Source organism: Pan paniscus, chromosome 6 (genome assembly GCF_029289425.2).
Source record: "Pan paniscus chromosome 6, NHGRI_mPanPan1-v2.0_pri, whole genome shotgun sequence".
Lineage (NCBI taxonomy): Eukaryota > Metazoa > Chordata > Mammalia > Primates > Hominidae > Pan > Pan paniscus.
Window position 1 is genome coordinate 42757643 of NC_073255.2, and position 25431 is coordinate 42783073.

A 25431-nucleotide genomic window follows, 5' to 3' on the forward strand; every position below is an offset into this window, starting at 1 on the left:
GGTAGGGAAATATTTTAAAACCATGTACATAACCCATTCTTCATTAATCTTCTGAATTATACTTTATTTGTATCAGTGTGGACTCAAGCCTTCTAATTTTGTTCTATTTGCTCTCATTGTTTACTTTGCTGTTCATAATGTCCTAGATTTGGCCAGTGGAAGCCTCTTCAAATTGGTTTCTATGTTCTTTTGATGTGTTTGGGCACTTCCTTGCTTTCCGGCACAGCAAGATATTTCAAGATCATCTATACTTTTCCTGCCCCAGTCCTAGGATAAACCATTTTTCAAGAAGCCCTGGTTACTTTTCCTGGAGAATAATATGTGGAAGTCAGAACCTGTGCTCTGGTCATGCTCAGTGCTATCAGGTGGCACTGCTACCAGGTCCTCTCAATGGACAAAGCAAGGGGTGTTAAGTTTGAATACACACATCCCTCCCCCCACACACTCATACATATATACACATTTACATCTATATTTATTTCTGAACCTCCAGTTCTAATCCATACAGGTGTTTAAACTGATGCCTTCATTCTAATCCAACACTACATGGTTCATTCTAGTTTTTTCTTTTTCCTTTCCTTTTTGCTACTCCCTTCTCAGCCAGTGAGAAAACTGGCTTACTATTCAATTGCAGTAGGTAACCAGTCATGTATCATTATGCTCTCTCCTTCAAACATGGGCTCTGCACTCCAGGCCAGCCCATGTAGAAGCCTATCTTCCTTGGTCCTACCTAGTGGCTTTAGTCTAAATTGTTCAAGAGAAAGGAGTAGGTGAAATTATGTTCTTAACATATGTTAGTATTGCTTTTGGATTCTCAGTATGTCATCATTACAAATCCTCAGAGGGTGTTTCTGTGTGACTGGGGGAGGCAGACTAATATAAAGTGCTCAATAAATCTATTTGATCATGAATCTTGTCTTGCATGGATTGGATTTTCATTTTAAGAAATCATGACTTTGTGAATATTAAGAGCATGACTTCTCCTTTGACCTTTACTCCATCATTTTGGTCTCAGATGGCTGGAGATAGCATATTCTTTTGTGAGCTGAGGAAGTCTTGACTGCTTGTGGCCTCCTGATCCTCAAAGAATAAACCATACTGATTTGCAATACTTGAGTTTCGCAATATTTGAGTTTTTCTTCAAGAAACAGATTTTCTTGGAAGCACACAAAGTTTGATTTAAGGGACTTAATTCAGTGTGTCTATAGACCCTGGATTTCAGACTATTAATGCTGAGATGGGGAGGGAGAAGCAGGCACTGGGGAAAAAAGATCCAAAGAAGATAAGCCCAGGAGAGTAAGGAGGCTGATGGAATGTAAGACAAATTTACAAATGGAAGCCAGAGGTGGTCACTATACTGCTTTGAAAACATCTTTACTTTCTCCAATAACCTTGAGCTGTTTCTTCCTGATTCTGACCTTGAGGATGGTGGTCAGGGGAAAAGTGCCCAAAGATCTGAAAATATTCCACCAATTAGTGGTTTGTTTTTCCTGGAATAAATATGATAGTCTTAGATTTCACCAATTCCAGTAAAAAATTTCTATTTTCCCCCTTAACATTTTCTTTTATTTTACCCATCTTTAAATAAAAAAAAAAAAAACTTCTCTTGATCTTACCAGCTGAAATCTCATTCTCCTCTTCTATTTAAAGCAAATCTCATGCTAACTACAATTTTTGTACTCCCATGCTTTCTTGAACACCCTCCAATCACTTTTGTCACCATTCTATTGAAAATACTCTGGTCAAAAGCAAGAAGCTCTACATTACTAATCAACCAATCTTTGATCAGTCCTCATGTTACTGTAGATTAATTCCCCAATCTTGATGCACTGTCTTCACTTGGCTTTCAATATGCTGGTCTTCTGGTTTTCCTCCTCCCACCTTATTTCCTCTCCTCAAGCCTTTTTGCTCTTTCTGCTCTTCTCTGGACTGCTAATAGTGGACTCTCCCAGGGCTCAGGCTCTCATCTCTTTACATTCCTACCTATACCCTAATTTTGATATATACTGAATCTGACCATACCTCTACTGTTATTCTGGTCCAAACCTTTATTATGTCTTGGCTGGATGTTTATGATAGCCTCCTAACAGGTATCCCCACTTCAGACCTTGCTCCCTTTAGTCTGTTCTCCACATAGAAACCCCAGGGGTTCTCTTGAAAATATGTCATGCCACTCCTTGGCTCAGGATCTGCTCCCCAGCCTTTTCCCTACCTTATCTCTGTCACCAGCTCACTCATTGTGGACCTGGCCTCAGCACGCTGACTTCTGCCTCTGCCTAGAAAGCCTTTTTCCTAAGAAGCTGCATGACTTACTCCCAAATTGAACTGTTTCTCTGCTCAACATTCTCAGTGCCCCCTCACTGCTTTATATTAATATATCCAAGACACTTATGACTATCTGGCAGAGTGTTTAATATTAAAGTTTGTTCCTTCATCTCCCCCACCTTCCCTCATGCACAGTAAGGCTCCGTAAGGCCAGGGGTTTTGTATGGTTGTTGCTGTGTCTCTAACTCCTCAGAACACTTTACATTCTTTCCAACATACTATGTGGGACCTAAACGAATACTTGTCCCATATGAAAGGAACTGTGTTCTGATGTCGGAGAAGGCGTTTCCCAAAAGCTCCATTTTCTAACTGCTAAGAGCAGGGCCTGACTAATTTTTATTTATTTTTTTGAATCAGTGAATGAGGGAAATGAATAACAGATAATATACATTCATTGTAGAAGGATACCTAAATAATAGATATGTATTTTCTTTCCTTTTTTCCTTATAATTAAATTTCTTAGACAATAAAATGATAGATTTATGTAATGGTTTCATGGTTTTTCATTTATATGTTAAGTTATACCTCTTTTATGTTAAGAATGATTTTTGACATCGAATTACACTGCAGTGTTTTGAAAAGTTTTCCAGTAGGGTTGAAGTGGAGGGCACACCACCACCTCCAGAGAGTGGATGCCCCAAACTCCTTTCGCCCATGAGCCACTCCCCCACTGCCCTGTCATCAAACACTGTCTTCAGTGTCTCTCTTGTGCCTCAATTTCAATTTTGGGGAATTTCACCCAATGTGGGCATTTGAGATTTATTTCTAAAGCACCCACAGTTTCTCAGAAGCAGTGCCTTTTTGAGTCAGGAGGCCATCTGAAGAGGAATCAGATCCTTAGCAGGGTGCCTAAGTTACCCTCAGTCCCCCCAAAGAAAGGAGAAACTCTTGGGATGATGGCTTCCCTAAAGAAGGCAACTTCTCCTGGAAGAAAAGGATATACAATGCCTTGGATGACTCCTGCCCGCTCACAGAAGGCTGCTTTTGTTGTGGCTTAAAGTTAGATCTTCTGGTAGAGTTCTACAATGTGGGCCCTGCCGATGAGTGACAGCCAAAAGCTCACCTCGGAAGAGGCACCAGAGTCACAGCCCCAGCTCTCTCAGGGAAGACACTGCTCCAGAGCATCTCAGAAGCCACCAGGGAAGACAGTGGCAGATGGGAAGCCGGTGGTGCAGGGCCAAGGGCACAGCTCTGCCTGACGCAGCATTGTCAGCAATAGGTAACATATAACTTATGAGGAGTATCTGAGTACCAGCAGGCACTCTTGGGAGTGAAGGATGGGGGAAGAGAATCTGCCCCAGACTTCATATCCATTGGAAATGCCACATCAGGTGCTGTATCTTGGCATGGATTGTGTTTCCTGTAGGTGTGGGAGTTCTTCTTCTCACAGTCAAGCCCTCCACCTGTCCCTTGTCACACACCCTGTCCTTTTGAATAGAAATTCTCATCCTAGCCCAGCTTCAGGCACGGCCTGGCTTACCCTTGGACCCCAGAGATCTCACCCTTCTGAGGTCTCAACTCTCCTTAAGGAGTTAGGAAATGAAGCTTGGGAATCCACTTCTCAGACATCAGAACACAGTTCCTTTTGCACAGGACAAGTATTTATTTAGGTTCCACTTAGTATATTGAAAAGAATTTGAAGTGTTTTGGTGGTTTGTAGTCCTCTTTCATCATGCTGAATCAAGCCTCAAAAAGGTCAATTTCTGCAGTTGTTAAAACACAGAGGAATTTTTATAGTGTGTGTGTTTGCATAAGTTTATAAGGAGCTTTGTCACAAGGTCTTCTGTTTTAGAGAAACAAGCCATTTTACTCCTTTCATAGTTCACTGCAATTTATTTTATACTAATTTTCATATTTACCTTTATTTCAATTCATGTTTTAGTCAGCTAGAGAAATTATTCAATTTTTTTTTTCAGAGAAGACACTAAGGTTGCATACTTTCAGAGATTTTCAATGTCTAAGCACATCTACTTATTGCCATTTAAATAATGATTTTTTTTGGTGTATACAATTTGGGTAAAAATAGTCTTTTTGCTTAAATATGTTTATGGCATTTACAGCTCTCAAAGAGAAGTCTGAGGCCAGGTGCGGTGGCTCACGCTTGTAATCCCAGCACTTTGGGAGGCCGAGGCGGGTGGATCACCTGAGGTCAGGAGTTTGAGACCAGCCTGGCCAACTTGGTGAAACCCCATCTCTACTAAAAATACAAAAATTAGCCAGGCATGGTGGCATGCGCCTGTAATCCCAGCTACCCAGGAGGCTGAGGCAGGAGAATCACTGGAGCCTGGGAGGCAGAGGCGGCAGTGACCTGAGATTGCACCACTGCACTTCAGCCTGGGTGATAGAGCAAGACTCCATAAAAAAATAAAATAAAATAAATAAAAATTAAAAAAAAACAGAAGTCTGACACCAAACTAAATTTGGTTTCGTTTCAATAATTTTTTTTCTGCCCATGTTTCTGTAGGTTGTTTCTATTATCCTTGAATTTTATTAACATCTCCAGGTAAGCTGTAGTTTTAGGGGAACTTTGTTTTTGTTTCGCTTTGTTTTGTTTTTTTGTTTTTGTTTTTTGAGACAGAGTCTCACACTGTTGCCCAGGCTGGAGTGAAGTGGCACAATCTAGGCTCACTGCAACCTCCACCCCCTGGGTTCAAGTGATTCTCCTGCCTTAGCCTCCCGAGTAGCTGGGACTACAGGTACACACCACTGCACCTGCCTAATTTATTTATTTATTTATTTTTTGTAGTAAAGAAGGGGTTTCACCGTGTTAGCCAGGATGGTCTCGATCTCCTGACCTTGTGATCTGCCCACCTTGGCCTCCCAAAGTGCTGGGATTACAGGCGTGAGCCAACGTGCCCGGTCGGGAACTTTCCTCTAGTATTTCTGGAGGTTTGATACTCTGCTTTTTTCTTGGTTCCTTACAGAATCTCTTTCTGCTTATCTGTTCTGGTTCTCTTACATTACATCTGTCTTCCAAATGTCTTCTTTGCTTTAGCCTTTTCATCACTTAATGTTTTTTTCCCCTCTGAATTCTACAATAATACCCTCTAAGTCACTGCCTGTGAGGTGGTTTTTGTTGTTGTTGTTGTTTTTGCCATAGTCAATCTGCTTTACAATGCCATGACTGCATTTTTAATTTCTAAATTTTTAAAATTTATTTACTTATTTATTTAGAGATGACATCTCACTATGTTGCCCAAGCTGGCCTCAAACACCTGGGCTCAAGTGGCCTGCTTACCTCGGCCTCCCAAGTATCTGGGACTTCAGGCCCTTGCCACTATTTTTTATTTTGATAATGATGTTTTTCATCAGAAAGCTAACCTTGTGGTCACACATTATTCCTTTTCAATTGTAAACACAGTCTATCCCAAATCCCAGTGAAAATAAAAAATAAGATTTATATTTCAGAGTTTCATTAAATGTTAGCTGGAAGGGTTTGCGTGAGTTTATATTTCAACATGGTGGGAATTGATCTATTTCTGCTAAATGGCATCATGCTGACCCTGCACTGTTCTTCCCATCCTTCTTAGAGTACCCCCTGCTATGTCGTTCTAGAAGCCACTGAGCACCATGGCAACCTGGATATCTCAGTACTAATGATGCTATTTCTTTTTGTGGTGGTGAAAAAAAACTCAGCCTGCACTACTGTCTCATGAGAAATTTTTTATTATCTTTCATCAGATGAAAGAGTATTTGCCTACACATTGCCAATATTCATCCAGATATATTTTGGGAAAAAAAGCTCTTCAATTTCTCAAGCACTTTTTTCATCTTTTGAACTGGAATCCAAGTCATGGAGGCCCATCACCTTACAGCTTCTTAAATGGCAAACATAATTATTCTTTGATTTTGCTTTTCCTCAGGCTGCATTCTTAAGTAATTTAATTTTCCTTTTGTTATATGTGATTGGCAACAATATGCACAGTGAGTTTGTATCTAACACAATTTTGAAATAGTGTTTTTTCTTTTTTATGTCTCATAATCATTGCAGGGTGTAACTCAAACTTAGTATACGCCAGCATGGCAAGTGGCCGCAGCTCAATTCTTCCTCCTGAGAGTCAGATGGCCAGCATGCATTACTAATCTATTATAGTGCGTATTAAACAAATCCAAAGTTTGTTCAATTTTTTCCATAAAAGCCAAAGTCCTTTTGTAATCACAATATAATATTTGTCTACTCCCTTTTCTGTAATTTAATATATCTTGGATGGCCAAGCAGTTCTACATGGATGGGAAGAATCACTCCTTCCCCCTGTTGAGAGCGAGGAGGCACATGGTGTTTAAGAGTTAGAATGAGTCTGGTTGATCCCATACTTAACTACGAAGTTATGCTGTAAGCCTTATATTTTCTCATCTGTTAAAAAAAATAAAAATGCTAATAACATGTTCAACCAGCTGAATTTGCCAGTCTGTAACCTCTGCTTTGGATGTGTTCTTTTTTTCCTGACTACTCCAAATTGTGACAGAAAAACACTTGTCTCTTGACTGTTAAGGCAGTAGCTGCTCAGGTTCACCTATACCCAGGCCAGGCTCCGGTATTTGTGGTTCTAGGATTAGTCAAATCTTTGGGCCTTGCTCATTCTGAGAGGGAAGGCTCTCATAGAGTTTTTGTAATGAATTGAGTAGATGTTATCCATAAAGGAGTGGTTTTTATTCATTTCATTAAGGATATTTACAGCTATAAGTGTCAGAAAATCTGACTAGCAAATGCTAAAATATAAGAATATTTGTTGTTTACTCCAGAATTCTTGGGATACATGTTCCTAGGTCTGATTCAACAGTTTCATCAAGACCCCAGGCTTATCTGCATCCACTTACTCTGCCATTCTTTTTTTTTTTTTTTTGAGACAGAGTCTCGCTCTGTCACCTAGGCTGGAGTGCAGTGGCGCGATCTCAGCTCACTACAAGCTCCACCTCCCGGGTTCACACCATTCTCCTGCCTCAGCCTCCCCAGCAGCTGGGACTATAGGTGCCCGTCACCACGCCTGGCTAATTTTTTGTATTTTTAGTAGAGACGGAGTTTCACTGTGTTAGCCAGGATGGTCTCGATCTCCTGACCTCATGATCCACCTGCCTTGGCCTCCCAGAGTGCTGGGATTACAGGCGTGAGCCACCATGCCCGGCCTACTCTGCCATTCTTAGCATGATGGCTCGTAGTTCCAAGATTGCATGTTGACTTGTTGCCTCATGGTTTCAAGATGGCTGCCTCTGCTCCCAGCATTATATCCTCTCCCAACTACAGTCAAAGACAGAAAGTGAAGGGAGTAGCTTCCCTAGAACAAGGACGCTCCTCTTTTTTTTTTTTTCTTTTTCCTTTGAGAAAAAAGAGGAATCTCCGGAGGATTCTCTCTCATTACAAACTTTCCTTTAGATCTTCAAAGCCAGAACCAGATACCTTTAGCTCTAAGGGAGACTAAGAATATGAGTACAGTCAGCCCTCTGCATCCATGGATCCCATATCCATGGATTCCACCAACTACAGATGGAAAATATTCTTTTAAAAAATTAAAAATGGCCAGGTACGGTGGTTCATGCCTGTAATACCAGCATTCTGAGGGGCTGATGTGAGAGGATCACTTGAGGCCAGGAGTTTGAGACCACCCTGGGTAATATGACAAAACCCCATCTCTACAAAAAAAATACATAAAATGTCCAGGTATGGTGGCATGTGCCTGTGGTCCCAGCTACTTGGGAGGCTGGGGCAGGAAGATTGCTTGAGCCTGAGAGGCAATGGTTGCAGTGAGCGAAAATAATGCCATTGCACTCCAGCCTGGGTGACAGAGTGACACTCTGTCTTTAAAAAAAAAGTTAACTATGACAATAAAAATAATACAAATCAAAAATATATAGTGTAATCACTATTTATATAGCATTTACATTGTATAAAGATTATAAATAATCTAGAAATAATTTATAGTATACAGGAGAATATGCATAGGTTATATGCAAATACTAAACCATTTTATCTAAGGGACTTGAGCATCTGTGGATTTTGGTATCTACAGGGCTCCAATCTTCCATGGAGGTAGAGGGACTAATCAGTGTGATTTTCTCAACCTCTATATTGAGAGACAGACAAGGGAGAAGGGGTACAAATGCCTGCTGGGTCTTTTAGGAAGGGATCCACCATAGCACTCAGAATGTTCTGTCCTTCATCTCTCTATCCCACCTGGATGAATTAGCCCTTCTTTGTTACGTAGTAGAGCAATTCATATGTATACATGTAAAATGATTTGTTTCCCTGTTAAAAGTTAACTGATGATGATAAACACAAATATGAGATTTTCCTGCCATGGTTATGATACCTTACATTTATATAACAATTTTATATCTATTATCTCAAATTCTGTTCATAAGAATGTCATAAGTTTCAAATTTTTGGTCTCTCCATATGAGAAGTAGAGAGATGACATTTATGATCATACAGCTCATCAATAGCAAATGAGGAAGCTTGATTCTTTGACCTAAGCTTTTTAACCTTTTACGTTGTCTGTAAACCTTATGCCAAATTAAGAAAACTAGAAAGTTTTTTTTTCCCTGCTTCTAGTAGGGTAAACTTTTAGTATCTTTTCTAATGCAGAGAAATTAATGAAGCTCTACATCTAGTTAAAAATTCCAGTGTTTTTGTTGGGTAGGGGTGGTGAGGTGGGACAGTTAGTAGTATCTCATAAAATATGATATGGGAATTTAGTTTGATCCAATGATCCCATTCTATAAATTTTTTTGCTGGGATATAAACACAGAAAGATAAAAGGTTTTATCTCCAATTCATATTCAGCATCATTAATATTAACAAAACTGTAGAAATAATCTAAACGGACATGATTTGGGAACTAGCAAATCATGGCATATATATATATATATATATATGGGAAATGTGAATCTGTTAAAATTATTGTAATTCAATCTCACTTATGAATATTGATATAATAAGTGATTAAAAGTTCCTTAATAGCAGACTAAGTCCAACAGCACATTAAAAAAAATACATTGTAATCAAGTGAGATTTATTCCAGGAATGCAAAGATGGTTCAATTTTAGAAAATCCATAAATATCTATAAAATAATCATGTGATTATAGCCTTAGTCTGGCAGAAAGGCAGTTGATAACATTCAACAAACATTCATAATACAATGGATTCAGTAGGAACTGATGGAAGCTTCTTTAACATAGCACAACCTGTGTAGTTCTTAATTTACTTGAAACCACAGCCCTTTTTCTGCTAAACTCAGGAAGAAGGCAAGGATGCCCATTACCTACATTCTATTTAATATTGTGCTGAATTTACTGACCAGTATAGACAGAGAAGACAAAGTAATTAGTGGTAAGGGATTAGAAAAGAAGAAATTGAAAACCATCTCTATCAATGATATGGATATAGTATTCCTGGAAGACACAAAAGACCTGAACATAAAACTAATTCAGACAATAAAAGTAAGATGGCTATATGTAAAATTAACATGAAAAATCAATAGTCTTCATATATACAAACAATAACCTTGCTAGAATGATAGTGTAAGAGAAAGTGTCATTTAAAACAGCAACAGTGACAACAAAAGATCAACTACTTAGAAACAAATTTAAAGGAAATGTGCAAACCTTGTATAGGAAAAAATTTAAACACTCCTTTTTTGGAGTGATAGGATGATTCAACATCATAAAGATATCAGTTCTCCTAGATTTAACTCAATTCCAATAAATGCAAAGAAGCAGGATTTTTTTTTAGCTAAGTTGATGCTAAATTTCATATGGAAAAATTAAGAAGCCCAAACATAGGAAAACCTTGGAAAAGAAGGACACAAGAGGAGGACCAGTAAATTTGACCAAATGTTGAAATACACTAGTAAGTCTCTGTAATTAAAAAGTGTGACATTGATGTGTAAATAGGCAATTCAGTGGAATAAAATAGAGTCTTGAAATAGATCCACATACATCTGGAAATTAGGTATGTGATAAGGTTGGCATCTCAAATCACTGGGGAAAAGATGGACTTATTAATCAGTGTTGTTGGAACAACTGAGAAAAGATAAAACTGAATCCACATCTCACACCATACATAAAAATAAACTGCAAACCAAACTAAAGATCTAACAAACAAAATAAAACCACACAGTTATGATAGAAAACATGATGCATTCCTTTATAATCTGAGAGTAGGAAGCTTTTTTAAAATATGACAAAACCCAGAAACAATAAAAGGAATTTGCTTTTTAAAAATGAAAAATCCTTTGCATTGTAGAAAAAATTTAAATAAAACCAACAAATGGCAGGGGAAATTTATATCAAGTACAAAATGCTAATTAATTAATGATCTATAGAAAATAGAGAAGAGAAAAAAATCCTGATATGCAGAGAAATGAACAGTCAGTTCATGGAAAAATAAAATCAGATGATGCTTAATATATGAACACTCCACCAACTATTATGAAAGAAGGTGAATTAAAATTACACTGCTCTTTGAAAGGTTAGTGACTGAGGAGGCACAATGGAGGCTTCTGAGGTGCCTTATCTTTGATCTGTGCTGGAGATACTCAGATTGTTCACCTAAAAAGTTTCTCAAGTTCCACACCTTAAATCTATGCAATCTATTGTACAAGGGGACTTTTACAAGTTCATAGGAAAATAGAATTAAAAGATTCGAATAAAAAATATAAACATTTCTTGACAGAAGCCCCATCAACTTCAATACAGCTTTGTAAATGATAATAACAGCCATTGAGTCCATCCTTAACAAAGTGAGGTCCTGGGAATTTAACCATGTCAATGCAGTCTTTTTTACATATTAACTGAAGAAAAATGGGTGCCCTTTAATTTTTTTTTTTTTTTTTTTTTTTTTTTTTTGAGATGGAGCCTGTCTCTGCCGCCCAGGCTAGAATGCAGTGGTGCAGTCTCAGCTCACTGCAAGCTCTGCTTCCCGGGTTCATGCCATTCTCTTGCCTCAGCCTCCCAAGTAGCTGGGACTACAGGTGTCAGCCACCATGCCTGGCTAATTTTTTGTATTTTTAGTGGAGATGGGGTTTCACCATGTTAGCCAGGATGGTCTCCATCTCCTTACCTTGTGATCCGCCCGCCATGACCTCCCAAAGTGCTGGGATTACAGGCTTGAGCCACCACACCCAGTGCCTTTAAATATTTTTAAAGATTAGGAAACAAAAAGAAGTCAGAGGGAGCCAAATCAGGACTGTCAAGTGGATGATTAATGATTTCCCATCAAAAATCTCATGGAATTGTCCTTGTTTGATGAGAGGAATGAGCAGAAACATTGATATGGTGGAGAAGCTCTGGTGAAGCTTCCGTGGACATTTTTCTGCTAAAGCTTTGGCTAACTTTCTCAAACACTCTCATAATAAGAAGATGTTATCATTCTTTGGCTTTTCAGAAGGCGAACATGCAAAATGCCTTGAGCATCCAGAGAAACTTACCATGACTTCTGCTCTTATCCAGCCTACTTTTGCTTTAACTGGACCACTTCTACCACTTGGTAGCCATTGCTTTGATTGTGCTTTGTCTTCAGGATTGTAGTGGTAAAGCCATGTTTCAGCTCATGTTACAATTCATAAAAGAAATGCTTCAGGATCTTGACCACTTGTATAAAATTTCCATTGAAGGGTCTGCTCTTCTCTGCAGCTGATTGGACCGCCACAATTGTTTCAGTACCCTTGGGAGTGAAAAGTCTGCTCAACTGAAATTTTTCATTCAGAATTCTATAAGCTGAACTAATTGAGCTATCTGTGGTGCTGGCTATTGTTTCTCCTGTTAATTGTCTGTACAATTGTCCTATACAATTGTCTCCTGTACAATTAGGGCATGACCAATTTTTTTTTTTTTGAGATGGAGTCTCACTCTGTTGCCCAGGCTGGAGTGCAGTGACGGGATCTTAGCTCACTGCAAGCTCCGCCTCCTGAGTTCACACCATTCTCCTGCCTCAGACTCAAGAGTAGCTGGAAATACAGGCGCCCACCACCACACCCGGCTAATTTTTTTGTATTTTTAGTAGAGACGGGGTTTCACCATGTTAGCCAGGATGGTCTCGATCTCCTGACCTCATGATCTGCCTGCCTTGGCCTCCCAAAGTGCTGGTATTACAGGCATGAGCCACCATGCCTGGCCCAAGATTTTTTTTTCTCACAAATTGATGTGGATGAACTGCCACTGTGGGCTTAAATCTTAAATCTTAATCTTAATATTGACTCCTACCTTTTTAAAATGAGTTATTTATTTGTAACTGCTGACTTCTTTCAAGCAATGTCACATAAACTTTTTGTAAAACATCAGTGATTTCACCATTCTGCCACTTGAACCTCATAATAAATTTAATATTTGTTCTTGCTTTAATTTTAGCAGAATGCATGTTGCTCTGATAGGAGCTCTACCCAAACTGATGTCTTATTCTTCTTGGTGCCTCAAACTAGATCCTGTTTAGGCATGTTATAACAAGTTTTGTGAGTTTATTTTGGTGGAAAAAGTTGGAATCCATGCATAGTTTTTTCATAATACACATTTTCCGTGAACTTTTTAAAGACCCCTCTTATGGATGTTATACTTACTAAAAATATTCTTAACAAAAACCTAGTAGTCAGATACCATTTCTTATTCCTCAGATTAGCACAAATTTAAGTTTGACAACATGCTCTGTTGGCAGGACTATAAAGAAAAAAGGCACTATAATATATTGCTGATAGGCATGCAAAATAGTACAACCCTGTGGAGAGAAATCTGGTAATATTTAACAAAACCACAAATGCTTTTACCTTTTGGCCTGGTAATTCCACATCTAATAATTTACCCTAAACATACAACTCCAAAACAGCACAACACAAGGTCATTATTTTTGTTAATATCAAAGGAATAGAAACAACTCAATGTTTATTGGTAGAAGACTGGCTAAAGAAATAATGATATTTGCACACAGTAAGTTTACATGGCCATAAAAAAATAAGGATAGTCTGTAGGCATTAGTGGAGAATGGAGAAAGCAAGATGCAGAAAGGTCTATATGGCATGCTACTCTTTCTGTAAAGAAGAAGAGAAAATAATAATTCACATATGTAGTTGCTTATTTTTTGACAGGCATGCAGGAAAAATAAAATGGAAGCAGTTGAAAAGTGTTATCTATAAGGAGCATGAGGAATAGGGAAGAGGAGATAGGGATGGAAGGGGAACTTGCCTCAACGTACCATTTTCTGTCATTTTGAGTTTTGAAATATGAAAATTTTTACATATTTAAATAATAAAATCAGAGAGGAAAAGTGTAAAGTCCCTGAATTGGGAACAAACTAAAACAAAGGAACCTAATGATCTATCAATCTGGAAACATAACCACACAGAGAATAGGCTTATTCTAAGTAAATTTTTGACACAATACTGACTCTCGATACTACGGAATTATATTCTAAGGATAAGAGGAACTACAATGAAATCTTAAACTTCACTTGGCAATTTTGTTATTTATAATAGTTTTGAAGTTATTATTTCAAAATTATAGAATAAAGCAAATAAATGTTTTTGTTAATGTTTTTAGGAAGCATGATTTTTATTTTAAGAGGAAAGATATATAAAAGATATACAAAAAATAGGGGGAAAAACCTGTAATGTTAATTTAAATGGAAAATATCTATATGAATTCGAGTTTTTTTTTTAATTGGAAGCTCTGACCACTTGAAAAGCATTCAAAGCAATGACATCTCAATGGCAATGAGCCCATCTAGTGCCCTGATGTCAGTTTCTAAGTTGTTTCCCCACTAAGGGTAACTAGAGTTTTTTAGAGAAATGCCTGATTTCAGATCTGGGACAGGGAAAGTCCAAGGTTAGCCTGTGCCACCTTGTGTCGTAGAACATCGGGAAGCACTCAGAGACTAATAGGATTATGTCAGAAGATACATATACCAACTTGAAGGAGCTCCCTCTGGCCAAACTTGGGTAAATTTTAGCATCAAAAGGAATAATGACTTTAATTGTTTGTCATACATTGAATAAATAATAAATCCATGAGTCCAGAGTGGTACTCAATAGATTAAGATAGATGGATGTCATTTACTATACCATTGGTACTATGATCCTAACTCCCAGTGAAATAATTGATTCAGGAAATGGATTTGCCTAAAACCATTAGGTGACAGTTATTGGGTAACAGGACATTTCCAACATCACAAAGTATCACTCATCAATTACTTGCCAATTGCAAAAGGAAACACTTTTATAACAGATATCTGGAGTCACCATATAACTTGGTGATCAAAGTTAGCAGCATTAATAGTGGGAAGGTACATCACCTGTCTTCAGATATGATAAAGTCCAAAGTATACAACCTCACCAATGACATGTTATTTACAAATATCTTGGAACTCAAATCGAAAAGAGCCTTTAGACTTCATATCCATTTCATAAGAATGACAAACGCTCAAATAGCAATTTAAATGCCACCATGAGGAAACTGCCAAAGAAATCCACATTGTGGAATATCTGCAAACCTGAACTCTTCAAAGAGTCAATGTCATGTTGGAAAATAAAAAGGTAGGAGTACTGCTCCAGATTTTTGATAGAGACATAACCAAATATAATGCTTGAACTTTAATTGAACTCTGATTTGAAAAACCAGCTTTAAGATGTATTTGGGGGGCCACTTGAATATGGAGCAGATATCAGGGAATGAATTTTTATTTCTAAGATACAGTCCTATTGTGACCATGTGGCAGAAGCTCTTGTTTTAAGGAAGTATTTAGAAAACTAGAAAAAATACAGTAAAATGTAGAGAATTGTTGAGCCCAGGAGGCAGACATAAAAGTGGTCATTATACTAGTTCTTCAACTGTTCTGCATATTTAAAATATTTTATAATAAAAATTAGAAAAATTAAATTTATCTTTTTACTTAAAAGATTATCAAGGGCAAATTGTTGAATTTAAAATGCATAGTTAGAAAACAAATAAATGATAGGCACTCATTTGCGTAAAATGAGTATAGTACATATTGAAAAATCAATCCAATGTTTGTACACCTATGTTTATAGCAGCATTTTTCACAATAGCCAAAAGTTAGGAAACACCTAGGAATCCATCAGTGGATGAATGGATAAATAAAATATGGTGTATACATACAGTGGGATGTTATTCAGCCTTAAAAAGGAAGGAAATGCCAACACATGCTACAGCGCAGATAAACTTTGAAGATATTATATTAACTGAAAAGAAGAAATATTGTGTGATTCCACTTACATGAGCTATGTAGAGTAGCCAAACTCATAGAATGGTGGTTGCCAGGAGTTGGGGAGAGGGAGGAATGGGTTATTATTGTTTAATGGATATAGAGTTTCAATTTTGCAAGAGTTCTGGAGACTGATGTACCACAATGTGAATATATTTAACATTACTGAACTGTACACTTAAAAATGGCTAAGATGGTACATTTTTGTCACATGTATCTTGCCACAATTAAAACATAAAAATTTAGATATAAAAATTAATACGTACATAAAGACATATTTAGAAGAATATATGTCCAGACACATGTACAGAGTTGTTATTTCTGTAAATTAGAGTTTCTTGGCAATTTTTGCTTCCCTTTCCCTCCCTAGATTGCTTAATTTTTTAATATTGATCATGAATCTGTTTTACTAAAAAAAAACTATTTTCAAAAGCAAGAAAACTTCCCCAGATTTTCGGTGTTTCAGAAAACATGGTGATTCGAGAGCCTACTTTTTAGGGAAATGGATTTGCAGGAAACAATGGAAATTGTCAATGTAACCTGAGAATTTTAGTAAAAGCAACAAAAATCCTTTGTCCCATATGGTGAGAAACAAAACAGGCCGCTGGCCCGTCCTGTGTGTTGTGGTTGCCGTGGAGAGCTTGGCCTTCTGACTCTTTGGCAGGGCCTAGCCAACCTGACCTTGCTCACAGCTGAGGCTCAGCAGCAGCAGGGCCTTTGTGGGAACTCGCCTGCCCCTCCCAGTGAACTATGCTTTGCTTGGTGCCTGGCCAGCAAGGAGGCGAAGTTTGTCTGCTGTTGTTGACCTGGGCTGGTCTGCCTCCCTGTCCTGAACACCAATTCCAGCATCTCACCTTGCTTGACTGTGCCCCAGGGGGGGCGTTGGTGCCTCTCATCTCACAATTGCCTCTGTGACAGAGCCAGTCTTTGATCTCGCCTCCAGGAATCCAATTCCTCTCAAAGTCTGTTAATCCCTTGGGTCCACGGGTTATTCCCGTACAGCATCCCCACTCTGATTACTCATCTCAACCGTGGCTGATCTTTGCATTTTGACCTTTGGTCCCTGTCAGGCCACAGGCCCTGTATTCTATTTGTGATGCAGAGACTTATGTCCTAACTGTTAATATGTTCACATAAACACACACACCACTACAGTATCATTAAAATGTTTTCTAAAATTTGTCATAGAGCAGTACTAGCATTTATATCCACATGGGATTTTGAAAACGAATTATATAGTTCTATTTTGTTTTCCATTAATTTATTATTTTCAGTTTAACTTGAGGTACAGTCAACATAACCTCAATATCAGATGATGTCTACTTTTTAAAAAGCAAATATTTTGAAAACATAGAAAAGTACAGAGAATACCAAAACGAACACTTGTGTTCAGACCACCCAGATTTAGCAAATTTTAACATTTCATAGTGATTGTTCCGGGTCTAAAATTCTCATTTTAAAATTAAATTTTACTTCTGTATGTGGGCAGAGCGGGCCTCAGGGAAACAGTGAAGCTGTGAGTGTTCCCTCCCTGCTGTCCCCTGCCCTTCTGTTGCAGGTGACTGACCAGGCATCTGTGGCCCTTGGTGCCACACAGGGCCATGCTGGGCCTTTCCCAGCACAGCTGTGCTGGCAGCTGCTCCCCGGGTCTCTCCATGGAGCACTGGAGTCCTCAATTCTAACAGAAATGATAGAACTGAGTAGCATAAAAAGCTGCAAGCCAAAAATGAAGGAAAGTTTATTAGAACAAAGGAAGCTTATTGTAACTCTGTAAGCGGGGGTGCTCCAAGCATCTCAGAAAAAAAGAGCCCAGGAAATGAACAACTGTTGGAATCCCAGTTTGCTAGTGCTTCTCTCTGCTTCATTCTTTAATCCTATTCCATTTGCATTTTGGAAAATAGCCTCCCTCAGCTTCTAAATTTACATGTGATATGTCCAGCCACATAAGAGGCTATTAGACCTCGGTTGCCATGACACAGGTCGAGATGAAAGAATCTCATTGTCTCATCTCTGGTCTAGTAAACTCTGGTGAGGAAGGTAAATATGAGGCTAGAATGACATGTATGACAAATATGAGGCTAGGAGGACTGTATTAGTCTGTTCTCATGCTGCTAATACAGACATACCTGAGACTGGGTAATTTATAAAGGAAAGAGGCTTAATGGATTCACAGTGGCAGAAGAAGGAAGAGCAAAGGGACTTCTTACGTGGTGGCAGGCAAGAGAGAGCTTATGCAGGGGAATTCCCATTTATAAAACCTCAGACCTTGTGAGACTTATTCACTACCAGAAGAAAAGCATGGGAAAGACCCGTGCCCATTATTCAATTACCTCCCCCCAGGTCCCTCCCATGACACATGAGAATTATGGGAGCTACAATTCAAGATGAGATTTAGGTGGGGACACAGCCAAACCATATTAATGACACTTCTGTGATCCTGTGGATTTGGGGAGTGATGGCGATGATTTCAAGAAGGAAACCCCCTCTCCTGCACATGGCTACATATTCTCCAGGGAACAATTATTGCAGTCTGAGAAGCACACAACAGGGATATCAGCAAAAGCTAGGAATGCCTTTCTAGCCCAGATATCTAGCACTGGGGAAAGCACAAGATATTGCTGGTGGTGAGGAGAACAATGAAGACAACTTGTTTTTTGGGTGGCCCACTGGTCATTAAAAGTATCACAGGACAGGATTTGTGTATGGACAACAATTCCCATGTTTACAAATGAACAATGCTCTAAGAGTTGGGTTAATCTTGCTGTGTTTCTTCAATCAGTGCTTAGGCTCTGTTATGTCAGAGATTTAGCTGGTTATGAGAAAACAGTGACAATCCAAACCCAAACTTTTTCAAAGGGCTAACAGTTTTATGTTGACCCTGCATGCATATTACAAAAAATTAGCTCCATTTTTGAGCAATATCTCATAAAATGCACACTTATATTTCTTTCTATATTCATTCTCCTTTCTAAAGGTATGTGTCTGGGTTATTGTTACCCTCGTAAGCCGTTTCAAATCTTTTCTGAAATAAGCAAGATACATATAAATGTGTAAAATGATGTCATGTTTATATTTCCATACTATCTCTTAGAAACCTGAAGCATACGGCTACTAATAATACAATGATGTGTTTCATAATGACGTTTCAGTCAATGAAGTGGTGGTCCCATGAGATTACAATGGAGCTGAAAAACTTCCATTGCCTAGTGACCTCATAGCCATAGTATGTGGTAGCGCAGTGCATTACTCACATGTCTGGGGTGGTGGTGGTGTAAACAAACTTACTGTGCTGTCAGTTGTATACAATTCTAGCATATAAGTAATTACTATATTATAATTTTTTTTCTTCAACTTTTATTCTAAGTCAAGGGTACATGTGCGGGATGTACAGATTTGTTACACAAGTGAACGTGTGCCATGGTGTCTTGCTGCACGGATCATCCCATCACCTAGGTATTAAGCCCAGCATCCATTAGCTATTCTTACTGATGCTCCCCCTCCCCCAAGCTCCACCAACAGGCCCCAGGGTGTGTTGCTTCCCCGACGCGTCCATTTGTTCTCATCATTCAGCTCCCGCTTATAAGTGAGAACATGCAGTATTTGCTTTTCCGTTTCTGTGTTAATTTGCTGAGGATAATGACTTCCAACTCCGTCCATGTCCCTGCAAAGGACATGATCTTGTTCCTTTTTATGGCTGCATAGTATTCCATTGTGTATATGTACCCCATTTTCTTTATCCACATTTTCAGTCTATCATTGATGGCATTTAGGTTGATTCCACGTCTTTGCTATTGTGAATAGTGCTGCAATGAACACAGGTATGCATGTATCTTTAGAATAGAATGATGTATATGCCTTGGGGTATATACACAGTAATGGGATTGGTGGGTTGATGGTATTTCTGGTTCTAGGTCTTTGAGGAATTGCCACACTGTCTTCCACAATGGTTGAACTAATTTATACTCCCATCAACAGTGTAAAAGTGTTCCTTTTTCTCCACAACCTCGCCAGCATCTGTTGTTTTCTGACTTTTTATTAATAGCCATTCTGACTGGCATGAGATGGTGTCTTTTTGTGGTTTTGATGTGCATTTTTCTAATGATCAGTGATGTTGGGCTTTTTTTCCTATGTTTGTTGGCCACATGTATGTAATTACTATATTATACTTTTATCGTTATTTTAGAGTGTGCTCCCACTTACATAAAAGGACCTGCCTCAGGCAGGTCCTTCAGGAGGTATCCAGAAGAAAACATTGTTATTATAGGAGGTGACAGCTCCATGCATGTTACTGGCCCTGACAGCCTTCCAGTGGGGCAAGATGTGGGAGTGAAAGAGGGTGATACTGATGATCCTAACCTTGTGTAGGCCTGGCTAATATCTGTGTTTGTGTTGTAATTTTTAACACAAAGTTTTTTTTTTAAATAAAATAAATTTTAAAATAGAAAAAAGCATATCAAATAAGGACATAAAGAAAATATTTTTGTATAGCTGTGCAATTTGTGTTTTAAGCTGTCTTACTACAAAAGAGTCAAAAAGTTTAAAAAAATCAAAATGTATATAAAGTTAAAAAGTTACAGGAAGCTAAAATTAATGTATTATTGAAGAAAGGAACATAGTTTTTATAAATTTAGTGTAGCCTAAGTTTACAATGTTTATAAAGCCTACAGCAGTGTATAGAAATGTCCTAGGCCTTCACATTCTGTCACCACTCACTCACTCACCTACCCAGAGCAACTTCGAGTCCTGCAGGCTCCATTCATGGCAAGTACCCTATACATGCGGACCATTTTTTATATTTTATCCCATATTTTTACTGCACCTTTTCTATGTTTAGATACATAAATGCTTACCATTGTGTTACAGTTGCCTCCAGTATTTAGTGCAGTCACATGCAGTACAGGTTTGTACCCTGGGAGCAGTAGGCCATACTGTGTAGCCCTGGTGTGTGGTAGGCTGTACCATCCAGATTTGTGTAACTGCACTCTATGATGTTCGTGCAGTGATGAAATGGCCTAATGACACATTTCTCAGAACATAAGCCTATCATGAAGTGATGCACAACTGTGTTTTGACTATAAAGACAGTAACAATTTATCACATTTTTTTCTGAAGAAAATAGTTTTTAAGCTCGGGCTTGGGCTGGAGAGCAAATGTCTTCCCTGAAGTCTCCTCTAGTGCATTGGGTCTCATAAGCCACAGATAATTTGTTGGCTGTTTTTATTTGCTGATGAAAAGTCACCTCTCTAGGCTCTTCAGCCCACAAGTGTTGCAGATTTCACTTTCTGAGGTCATGGCTGCAAGACACATTTTCTTGACCAGCAGCTGTGGCCTGAGTTTTAGATTGACAGTGAAATGCATAGAAACATAGCAGGCTTCCCCCAACACCAAGATGTCTTAGCTTTAAGGAAGATACAGGACTGATGCCAATACTGCATGGCTGGTGACTCCTGGGCTCAGCCTCTGAATATCTCCCTGTCACTCCCCAGGAAGGGTGAGCAGGTGGTCACGGGAGGAGGCTGAGAGCATGGAGAGAAACTCAGCTGAGGGAGTCATTTGCTCTGGGGTCGCCTCAGCTTTTGTCTTTGCTCATCTCAGCCACCGCAGGGTATGTGGGCTGCGCCCGTGCCGGATCAGCTATGTGCATCAAAGCCCCTTACTCATGACTGCTCGGCAGTGGAGGCAGTGAAGCACAGGCACTCGGTCCATCCAGTCCTCAGTGTGTTCTTGTCCTATGTTCAGTATACCCCCATAATTCCTTGACTGAGTGCTGCGAGAGAAAATGCACCACACAAGAGTCAAGTCCTCCTGTGTCTCTGTGGGTAAACAAAAGTTCACAAACCAGCTCTTCAGCCAGGGCCACATCTTCCCCATGTTTGTATGCTAAGCACAGGGTCTGGCATATACTAGGTCCTTGGTCAAAATTTGTCCAGTGAATATACACTTTTGACCTCAATTTTTTTTTTTTTTGATGGTGGACGGGATCTCACCCAGGCTGTATGTAGTGCAGTGGCATGATCATGGCTCACTGAAGCTTTGACCTCCCAGGCTCAAGTGATCCTCTTACTTCAACCTCCCAAGTAGCTGGGACTACAGCTGTGCACTGCCATGTCTGGCTAATTTTTAAATTTTTTTTCTAGAGACAGGGGTCTCACTATGTTGCCCAGGCTGGTCTCAAACTCCTGGGCTCAAAACGTACTCCGTCCTCGGCCTCCCAAAGTGCTGGGATTACAGGGATGAGCCATCATGCTCGGTCTGACCTGTGAATTCTAATTATTTCATATGCAGGTTGTTTCATGTGCCTAGTGTTTATAAATGTTAAGTGATTGCCTAGCTAGTAATTTCTTTCTATTTTAAAAGTAATATCTATCAAAGGTGTTTGTGCTGTTAAAAGGCACGAGGATGGTAACGTGAAGTCCCAAACTACTTTCCATCTGTGTTTCAGATTATTTGAATATATTTTGCTGTATAAGGATGGAGTGATGTTTCAGATTGACCAAGCCACCAAGCACTGCTCAAAGATGACCCTGACACAGCCCTGGGATCCTCTTGACATTCCTCAGAACTCCACCTTTGAAGACCAGTACTCCATCGGGGGGCCTCAGGAGCAGATCACCGTCCAGGAGTGGTCGGACAGAAAGTCAGCTAGATCCTGTAAGGGTTCAAAGGATCTAAGCATTGTATTCAGCATGCATGATGGGGAAAAAGGTTTAAGTCCTTTAAGGAAGGTAGTTTTTAGGGAAACATCCGCTTAATCAAAAATTTTTTAAAGCCTCCACTTAGGTCTGCACGTTACTTTGCTCACTATGTGGCAACGGGATCTAAGCTTCATATCTGAAACACCTCAGCCTTCTAGTGCCACCTGCACCTCTCTGCCACTTGGGCTCCTGTGAACTTAGCCTTGATTTTGACATTTTATGGTCGTCCCGAGGTCTGTGACATGGAAGGCATCTGTCTAAGGCACACATTTGAATTGGGTGCCTCCTTTTCTTTCCCCCACTTCCTAAAGTTGCAGGGGTCAAATCTACTCCCATCATGCTGAGTGTGCAAACCAGCCTGCTGTTATGTGAAGCCATTCTCTGCCCTGCTGCTGATATACGCCTATCCGAAGACAGTTTTTACCACACAGGCATTCATGCTGTGGAACACAGTATGGTGATTTCTCAAAAAATTAAAGATAAGACTGCCATATGACCCAGCAACTCCACTTCTGTATATATATATATGCCCCAAAGAATTGAACGCAGAGACTCAAACAGATATTTGTACACCCGTGTCCACAGCAGCATTATTCACAATTGCCAAAAGGTGGAAACCCAAATGTTCATCAACAGATAAATGGATAAACAAAATCTGGTATAGTCATACAACAGAATATTATTCAGCCTTAAAAAGGAAGGAAACACCAGCACATGCTACAGCCTGAGTAAACCTTGAGGACATAATGTTAAGAGAAACAATGCAGGCAGAAAATGACAAATACAGTACAATCCCACTTACGTGAGGTATGTAGAGTCGTCAAATTCATAGAGACAGAAAATCGAATGATGAGTTCCAGGAGCTGGGAGAGGAGGAATGGGAAGTTAGTGTTTAATGGAGACAGAGTTTCAGTTTGGGAAGATGAAAAAAGTTCTGGAGATGGATGGTGCTGATGGTCAACAAATGTGAATGTACTCAAGGCCACCAAACACTTAAAAATGGTAAAATGGTAAATTTTATGTTATGTACATTTTACCACCATAAGAAAAAATATGAACTTCTTGCCTGTCTTCTTTATTCAAAAGTCAACTTTTTTCCTCTTATAGATGAAACCTGGATTGGCATCTATACAGTCAAGGATTGCTATCCTGTCCAGGAAACCTTTACCGTAAACTACAGTGTGATATTGTCCACGCGGTTTTTTGACATCCAGCTGGGTATTAAAGACCCCTCGGTGTTTACCCCTCCAAGCACGTGCCAGATGGCCCAACTGGAGAAGATGAGCGAAGACTGCTCCTGGTGAGCCTGTGCATAGGGAAGCGGCAGCATCGGATGTCAGCCCCCTGTGGCCCCAGCTGGAGATGGATATGAGACTAGTCAAGATGTGAATGCTATTGGAGAGAAATATAATTTTAGGAAGATGCACATTGATGTGGGGTTTTGATGTGTCTGATTTTGACTACTCAAACTCTGTTTACAGAAGAAAATTGAATGGCGAGGGTGTGGCCATATGAACTGACTAGATGGCTAATATGGACACTTTGGGTATTTCTAATGCCTGTTCAGGGCTGGTTTTCTGCATGCACAGGTATACACACAATGCAGTGCCATGCACATAGGGAGGGGTCAGTAAGAGAAGTTTGCCTTGGCAGCAAGTATTTATTGTTGACATTATTCAGAATTAGTGATAATAAAAAGCAGAGTGATTTTGGTCAATTTTATTATTAATTCTTAAATTCCCTGCAGAGAATGCCCCTTTTATTGCTGCACCAGGGTGGGCATTGCTCCCACTGAGCCCTACTCCACCCTGTCCCTGCACTCCCTTGGTTGCCAAAAAAATGATAACTTAAATCCCTCCCAGACTTAAGGATTTTATGGCATGGCCCAATTGATATAAACATTTAGAAGGAAATGAAAAGCTAAAATAGGAGTAATTATTCCTCTAAAGAAACATTTTGAGCAAGGCAGTTTAGAGAATCCTAGTGTCTACACTGGCATAGCACGAGCCATGTAAGCTTCTTTTTTTTCTATGCAAGAGTATTGATGTATGTGCTGAATCTTCACAGACTTGTCAATACACAGGCAGTATTTTAAAATAGCACTGAACAGGGAGTCAGGAGACTATTGTCTCCTAAACCCAGGACTAGAGTTCCCTCCTACTCTCACTCCTTTGGTCATTAAATGCACTGGGCTTGCCCGCACTTTGGCCTTGCTAGAACGCTGCTTTGTAACCTCTCTGTCTGACTTCTGCATCTCCTTCCAGGTAAGCTCATTCACAAGAGCTGCTCCCAAGCCTGGATGAGTTGCACCTTGCATCTTGAGCATGCATTTCTCACAATAATTATTAAGCTGTGTGATAATTTCTGCTTTCAGGACACTCATCCATTATCTTGGCTGTGAGCTCCTTGGGTACGGGTATCTTGTATGTTTACTTTTATATCCCTAGCACAAAGCAAGTGCCTGGCACATGGTCAGTGCCCTAAGTATTCGTAGAGTGAAGAATGCCAGCCTCTCTTGTCTCTGGTTTCCTTATGTGTTAAATGTGGTTGAGTTTGTCCATTGCTAGGGAGAGACTTCCAGTAATAAAATTTACTATTCTAGATGCTTCTACTGTTATGTTTTATCTGCCCATTTATCTTTCTTCGTTACCAGGAGAAATGTGTGACACCTATATTATAATGAAAACAATCTTATTACTTATAGTTTATCTATATTAAACAAATTTAATTGCATTTTAAAGCATTCTTTGATATTGTTGCTTTTGCAATAAATATGGATAATCTTGGTTATAAGGGAGTTAAAACAATGCTGTAATAAATAAAGTGCTTCATGTGATCAAAATCAAATTTGTTATCCTCTCTCAAAAGCCTGCTCTCCCTCTTACCTTCCCTAAACTCCAGTGTCCAGTTGCCAAGGCCAGAAGCTTCCAAGTCATTCTTGACCCATTTGTCTCCCTCAGTCCTCACTGGCAGTCAATATCCCGAGTCCTATCAAAATAGCTCTTAAAACTTCTGCCTCTTCTCCACTCCCTCAGCCATCACCCAGCTCTGGGCTCTTAACATCATTGGCCTTTGCAGGATCTTCACACCCTCTGTCCTTGCGCTTGTCTTTTTTCTCTAGAAGCCAACCTGTGTTCATTCATTCATTCATTCATTCATTCACTTGGTCAGCCAAATCACAAGCCAGTACTAAGCACCTGCTCCCTCCA

At 39.4% G+C, this 25431-nt stretch overlaps 1 protein-coding gene across 1 annotated transcript in view; it reads left to right on the top strand.

Moving 5' to 3' along the window:
* The window catches only part of EPDR1 (ependymin related 1), a 31318-nt gene extending 6249 nt beyond the window's left edge, over positions 1-25069 (top strand). The window contains 2 exon segments of the mRNA XM_003814978.5: positions 21970-22178; positions 23330-25069. Coding sequence (XP_003815026.3) covers positions 21970-22178; positions 23330-23526 — 406 coding nt within the window. The 3' untranslated portion in view covers positions 23527-25069.
* Positions 25070-25431: the final 362 nt, after the last annotated feature.